At 38.4% G+C, this 7,420-nt stretch overlaps 1 protein-coding gene across 4 annotated transcripts; it reads left to right on the plus strand.

The window, feature by feature from the left end:
- The first annotated feature begins 1,748 nt into the window (after positions 1-1,748).
- LOC307011023 (uncharacterized protein) lies at positions 1,749-7,186 on the plus strand. Of its 4 annotated transcripts, XM_079636264.1 has the most exons (11): positions 1,766-2,826; positions 3,080-3,304; positions 3,504-3,581; positions 3,720-4,022; positions 4,285-4,470; positions 4,656-4,750; positions 4,896-4,946; positions 5,165-5,546; positions 5,648-5,827; positions 6,595-6,740; positions 7,033-7,186. In XM_079636264.1, exons 1-10 carry the CDS (start codon positions 2,796-2,798, stop codon positions 6,732-6,734), a joined length of 1,671 nt encoding a protein of 556 aa, XP_079492390.1. In that variant the 5' UTR covers positions 1,766-2,795; the 3' UTR covers positions 6,735-6,740; positions 7,033-7,186. The 4 variants fall into 4 exon arrangements, with proteins under 4 accessions (XP_079492393.1, XP_079492392.1, XP_079492391.1 ...); XM_079636267.1 differs by lacking the exons at positions 6,595-6,740; positions 7,033-7,186 and adding an exon at positions 6,517-6,580 and having other exon boundaries at positions 1,749-2,826; XM_079636266.1 differs by lacking the exon at positions 6,595-6,740 and having other exon boundaries at positions 1,753-2,826.
- Positions 7,187-7,420: the final 234 nt, after the last annotated feature.

Genomic DNA, 7,420 nt, shown 5'->3' on the forward strand with positions numbered 1-7,420 from the left:
TCACAGCCTCATTTGCTTTGTTTTAAAAGTAATTTTTGCTTTTTTTTTTAAATCAAGACAAGTCATCTTTATTTATATATGCTTTATATATGACCAATCTGTATATGACCTGTACAGTATTCAGGCAAAGGCCTATTCTGTGCTTCCTGAAATAAAACTGTTTAAAATCTCAATCTACATGGCTGCAGACTTCAGTGCATTGATTGTAGAGCCTGTCTAAAACATAACACTACAATAAATGAGACTAGAACATTTTGAAAATAATAATAATATAATTTGTTGCCTCCCCTTTGGTTATTTAGGTTAAAGAAGCTATTATTGTTTTATTAAGCTGAAAGTATACTTTGTTCTTTTACACGCACAGCCTTGCAAAGTATACTTCTTTTGACTCGTACCCGACCCTCATGGCCCATTGTGAGTAACATGTCTATATATAGTGTGAACAAAGTCATTTTGAAGAAACATGCCAGGTTTCATGAATTTCTGAAGCTCGGAGGCCTCACAGTAAATTCTAAACTAGTATCAATCATTTGAACTGAGGATGAAGGCAGTAATAGTAGGCTACTACCGCAGGATAAGAAATCTGTTTAATCTAATCTTTACCATTATCCAGCATTGGCTGATAAACAAATGCTCCAAATCCTTATTATAATTGTTTTAAACAATTATGGTGCACTGGTAATATAGATTTTTACAAAGAAATAAATGAAATGCTTATAGACCATTAAACAATATTTCACAATCACATATCCCAATTACATTGAAAAAATATTTGTCTTTGTGTGTGTGTGTGTGTGTGTGTGTGTGTGTGTGTGTGTGTGTGTGTGTGTGTGTGTGTGTGTGTGTGTGTGTGTGTGTGTGTGTGTGTGTGAGAGAGAGAGCCTGCTTAATGGAGTTAACATGGAAAAACTACTTTGCTTTAGTGGAGATTACTGTTGGAAACTAACACTTTTAAAATGAAAGTGAGCCAATGAGTTCTATTCAGAGGTGCTTTTGCACTCATGTTTAGACATTATAAAACACTCACTATTATAACACTATTATAATCACATTTTGTCAAAGTTTATCACTTAATTTGCACTGAGCTCTCAGGTTTGACAATTCTGCCACATGATGATTAATAAGAAACCAGAAAATGGTATTTTACTTAGATTTGCAGTAAGCATTTCTTAACCTATCATTTATTTCAAATATCTATATCTACAACAAAATGTGTGTGCATGTGTGTGTGCCCAAGCGATTGCCACAGCCCATTTATAGAAACACAGCAATTATTTTATCAGTTTTAACACTGAAGCTGTGCGTCAGATGTTTCCCATCCTCACGGACCTTGTCATAAAACTCGTTTAAATGCTGCTTTTTGTTTTGAGTTTAGTGATGAGTCGTTCATGAATCCATTCATTGCGTCTGTCACGTGACAAATGAACGAAAGACTCGGAAGGTAAAGTAATTATTTATGTTTCCTGTAAACGATTTTTGACTGCATTATAATGATTTAATAATTCAGAATATGATCAAGATTGCGTAAGTGGATGTGTTCGGGGAATTTGCCAGTTAATAGTATAACATTTAAAGCCCCTTAAATGAACGAAATGACTCGGAAAAAAGATTTGTTCATTTTGATGAACGAGATCGACCGAGAGAGCCAGGAGACACTGGTGGCTGGTGTTGCCAGATTGGGTGTTTTCCCCGCTACATATTAAGGCCGTTTACGGGGTGTTTTAGCCGGATTTTGCCTGGAAGGCTCTATAGAAATCTGGCACCCCATTGAACGAAGTTAAACGGAGAGAGCGTGCCGTTCACCGACACCAGAATGAACGAGTTCACAGTAACGTTCATCAGGCAGTAATACAGTACGTTCAGTTCACGTTCGCCCAAAATATGAACGAGTTCATGAACTATTGTTCAATGAAGGCGTTCAGGCACAACACTGGTATTGAGATAAGCCTATGCAAGACCAAAGAGCTTTACATTTAGAACAACAGTGTTTATGGTATTATATTCAAAAATGTACTATTATGAAATAAGTGTCCTGACACGTGTTTATGGCATTTTGAATGCAGTGTTACATTTTGTAGGAGATGTGGGGCATTTCCCATTTTGTGACTGGTTTTGGGAATTGTGTGGAGAAAAAGGTGACAGTTTTGAAAACGTGTCAAAACAAATAACTGTTCAAAAATAATACATCTCATATGTATTATTAAAGAAAACGTAAAAATTAAGTTTGTAACTATTCAATAAATGTGTTCAGTTTCGATGTGAGCTCACGTGCTGTGCTCATAGCACGTGCGTGCGTGCATTTGAGTGATTCGAATTTGTGTTGCTATAGCGACCCCTGTTATGAATCCTGACTGCATTTGAGTGATTTAAATTTTAGTTTCTATAGCGACGCGTGTGTTATGAATGCTGACTGATACACACTCGAACCGAGCGCTGTTTGTTGGTTGAGAGACGAGGCGAATTGACAAACTTTTGCAGAGTTTCTGTGCGATCGATCTTGAGATTTCAAAACTGTTCGGAGGATTTCTGAGAGGAGACTTTCTAGAAGAACATCGGAGGATATATCCTTTATATTTTATCCTTAAGTTATATTTTTGAAAGTTAATTTTATTTCCGAGGATACTTTTGTTTATTGTTATTTTGTGAGAAGGTGTTTGGAGTTTTTAATTTTTTGTTTTATTTTTAATTTTATTTTTTGGGGGGAGGAGTATTTCTGAGAAGGGTAACGTTAGTGTTTTATTGTATTGTATTTTGTATTGTATTTCTGTATTGTTTTTATTTTAGGTTGAAGGAAGATGTCTCAGGCTCTCATGGGTGAAAGAGGAGGTGAGTGCTTTAGTTTTTCATTTGTTTATGGTATGTTATGGTATGATGTTGTACAATGATTGACTAAATTAATGTGAAGGTAACCCATTTTATAAATTTTACCAGCTAAGTTATCACATGTATTTGATTCCTTGCATTTAAAATAAACTTTTAAATTTGAGTAACGTTAACTATAGTAATAATTAGTAATTGACCGCTGACATTATTGATTATTTTAAACATTTCTAACTATGTGATGTCTGAAATATTCCAGACTCAGGCCGCTCCAGCTCCAGCTCCAGCTCCAGTACATCTGTTTTCTCCCAGGATCCACTGCCAGACCTGACCCAGACACTGATCCAGAAGCTTCCAGGATATTTCACCCCTCAGTCTTCTGAGTTTTCTTTTTCTGTGTCCACAGATCGGACTGACAGCAGGAGGGAGTTGCAGAGCCCAGATGATGGACGTCCGTCCACTTCACCGAAACGCCGTCACAGAGGTCAGGATAGGCTTTTATTGATGAATTTATGGCTCAGTTAATAAGTAATTTATCATTCAAAAAAGAAAGTTGAAAAAATTAAAATAAATTAACAATTTGATGTGACCAAATTGTAATATTATTAAAAATGTTTCCCCAGACTCTTCACCGGGCATCATGTCCACATCATCTTCTGAGTTTTCTTTTTCTGTGTCCACAGATCGGACTGACAGCAGGAGGGAGTTGCAGAGCCCAGATGATGGACGTCCGTCCACTTCACCGAAACGCTGTCACAGAGGTCAGGATAGGCTTTTATTGAAGAATTTATGGCTCAGTTAATAAGTAATTTATCATTCAAAAAGAAAGTTGAAAAAATTTAAATAAAGTAACAATTTGATGTGACCAAATTGTAATATTATTAAAAATGTTTCCCCAGACTCTTCACCGGGCATCATGTCCACATCATCTTCGTCCCGCTCTGTGGGAAATGTGAAGAGGTGGTTATGTGGGTTGAAGAGCTTCAGCAGCAAAGGCTCGTACATCGTCCAGAGGAAGCGGAGTGGCGATAGATCGGAAAGCCAATATGAACAGGGCAGTGGCGGCAACAGGAGATTGTCCAGGACCAACAGCTTTGAAGAGTTTATGTGCCCTCCGCTGCCAGGTCAAGTTCCCATCGACCCAACGGAGACTTCAAATGTCCGTATGGAACCACCGCCACCGGTGAACAAGAGCTCGACTGGTGAGACTGAAATAAGGCTGGAGACTGTAAAGTGTACAGATAGAGATGTTGCTAATAATTAGTATAGTTTTTATCATGTTTATGTCCAATCACATTTACTGCTGCTCTGCAAAATTTTGCTGGAATTTTCTTTGGATTTGTAACATAACAGATTAGAATTTAACAGTAAAATGTAAGTTATGTCATTACTGTATATCTTTGCTTAATTTGACGTCATTGATGTTTTTAATACCGGTAAGTCAATTGTTTTTCTTCATTTCAGAAAAACCCAAGAAGAGGAAACGATCTGGTTCTTTGCTCAGAAGGATGTGGAAGGCTGTGAAGTATCCGTTCCTCTGCTGTTTTGCTGTGGATGATGTGGAGCCTTTCGTTCCTCCAGCGGATCTGGATTCTGATCCTGATCCTTCATCACCTGATCCCGATCACTCCGCCGTCAAGCCGAATAACGGTAAATCTGCACAAATTATTTCTCCAACATTGGTTTAAAGAGTATTATCGTATTGTTTTTTAATAAAGATAGACTTGTTTTCAAAAAATTATTTTCTCGACACAACCAGCACTGATATTTTTAATATAAAACCAAGGATCTAGCAAGCTCATATATTTCTCATATTTTTCTGATTTGTTTTTTAGGGTCCTTTGAGACTCTCTATAACGTGGGAGAGATGATTGGATCCGGAGGATTCGGAAGAGTGTTCGAGGGAACACGGAAATTGGATGGCAAAAAGGTAAAGCAATCTTGCTGAATTGTATTTTATTTTTCAAGTATTTGGTTTAATACTCAGATGCTCAAATGGTAAATGTTATGTGCAAAGTCAGGCGCTTAAATACTGTTACTGTTATTGAATACAGTTTTTTTGTGTGTTTTTGCAGGTTGCCATCAAGCGGATGCGCAAGACTTACAACGATCTTTATCTTGCTATTGTAAGTTGGTCAAAAGCTGAATGTGTATGTGTTGTTTAAGTGCTGATTACTGTAGTCAATACACCTGTGTGAAGCATTCGCTGTAAATATAATAGACAAATAAGCCTGGAAAGGCTCTGATGATCGTATCTACAAAGATTTTTAAAAAAGTATATTTTAAAATGATGTTTTCTTCAGATTTTTACCCAGCTAACCTTCTGTCTACTACTTTTCTCTAGCCTGGGCATCCCAAACCGCTCATTACAGAAGTGGCGCTGCTGCTAAAGATGAGGCAAGAACCCATAAGCCCCTATGTCATACAGCTGTACGATTGGTTTGAACACCCTCGAAAATTCACTCTCATCATGGAGTTCCCTGAACCGTGCGAGAGCTTGCTGGACTTCATCAGTCGTAATCCTCAACTGCATGAAACAACAGCACGGATCATCATGCGACAGGCTGTGCTGGCAGTTCAACACTGCATTGAGCGCGGCGTTTTTCATAGTGATGTTCATGCGCAGAATTTCCTGTTGAGGAAAAACATGTTACAGCTCAAGCTGATAGACTTTGGCAGCGGTCACCTACTTAGTGCTGACGGCTACGAGAGTGACATATACGTTGGTGAGCATTTTTGGAGTGTGAAAACCTGAATGTAGCGACTTACTGATTATTTGATGCTTTAAAAAAAATTGCTCAACAATGTGCGAATGTCTTACTTACAGGAGTACTGGATTACTGCCCACCTGAAGTCCACACTGAACCTCGATTCCACGCCGTCCCAACAAATGTCTGGGCTCTAGGAGTGATGTTGTACGAGATGGTGAACCCATGTCGTCCTTTTCTCAATACATTGGAAATCACAGAAGCCAAAGTTACATTTCTGAACTCCAACTTATCCAAAGGTGAGTGAATAATATTGATGACATTGATAAACACACACATAAAGGGGAGACTCCGTACACAGAGAGAGTTAAAGGTGAAATACGTAAGATTTATGTTAAAATACATTCTCTTCTCCCAGTTTATTGTTCATCGATTACTATTAGTATGTCATTTATGGGTTTATCTCCCCCAAAAGTGTAAACATTGAGCCTCCCAATGTCTTTCCAGCCCAACCTATAGCGTGTGTTTGGGGGCGTGGCTACTGAGGGTGTTTAGCCGCTGTGGGATCATGGGAAAAGATATTCAGCTTTAGTCACAGAAGTGAAAGCCAAAATTCACTGCATTTATACCTTTAAAGATTAAACCGGTCATGAACGCGTCAAAGCGAATGGGGCATTGAGATGCAACACGCTATAAAGGACGCTTCAATAACATACAGCATCATCATGCACCCGTTCAGAAACACAAATGTTCATAAAGACAAATGCAACACAGATCAAATGATTCCTCATAGAACATGCCTTCAGAAAAACCAGTAAGAGCTGCGTTTGTGATGTTTGAGTTGAGGGAGGCGCGACAAGCGAAAGGGGCGTTTGGTTGTTTGAAAATATGCTATATTTTTGTAATTCTGCTCGGTGCCACAGAAAATACATACTTCACCTTTAAAGAAAGATAAAGAACAGTTTACCTTATATTAATCATGTTTCAGATGCTGTTTTCATAGATGCCACCATTCGTGTCACATGGTCATGACTAACCAGCTCTCTCCTTAATAAAATGTGTACAGAATGCAGTGATCTGATTAGCCAGTGCCTAACCCTGGATCCAACTAAACGCCCGACGTTAGAGCAGATGTTACAACATGAATGGATTAGAAATGATCAGGAGAAGATCAGGAGATGTTCAGGAGATTCACTCGATCAGTGATTTCAGGTGTGAGGAAGTGTAACAGACAGAGTAGGATTATTATCATTTATCTTCAGTTCTGGAGTATTTGTAGTGAGGTTTTCAAATGTGTGTTCATTGTAATGTTCTTGTTATAGTCAAGTCACCTTCATTTATATAGCGCTTTATACAACACAGATTGTTTCAGAGCGGCTTCACAGTAATAAACAGGAAAATAACAGAATCAGTGATGCAATTGCAAGAATTCAGTTCTGTTGTAAATCAGCTCTAAAAAAACATCCATGAGTTCACATGTTCATATAATCTTTGTGTTGGATAGGAAATAACACACTTGCTGTCGTTGGTCGAGGGCTTGAGCTCGAGACGTGACCCGAAGCCTGAAGTCCAACCCCAACCTGACAGGAACTCAAGCCGCCACACCAGAGATCTCAGAGCCGTCCACGTCTGAGCAAGAACATGAGAGACTGCAAGACTGGAAACAAGTCATCAAGTCATCACTGTTCCTCAGTTTTCAGCATTTGATTGCTTGGTTTTGACTATTTCTGTTCCTGCTTCTACAATCATTGCTACAGTCTACAAACCACCTAAGACTAAGTCACATGCAGTTTTTATGTCAAAATTTGCTGACTTTCTGTCAATATTGACCCTGAAGTTCCACAGAGTTCATATTGTCGGGGATTTCAACATTCATGTGGACCTTTTATCGC

Source organism: Phoxinus phoxinus, assembly GCF_949152265.1.
Source record: "Phoxinus phoxinus genome assembly, chromosome: 14".
Lineage (NCBI taxonomy): Eukaryota > Metazoa > Chordata > Actinopteri > Cypriniformes > Leuciscidae > Phoxinus > Phoxinus phoxinus.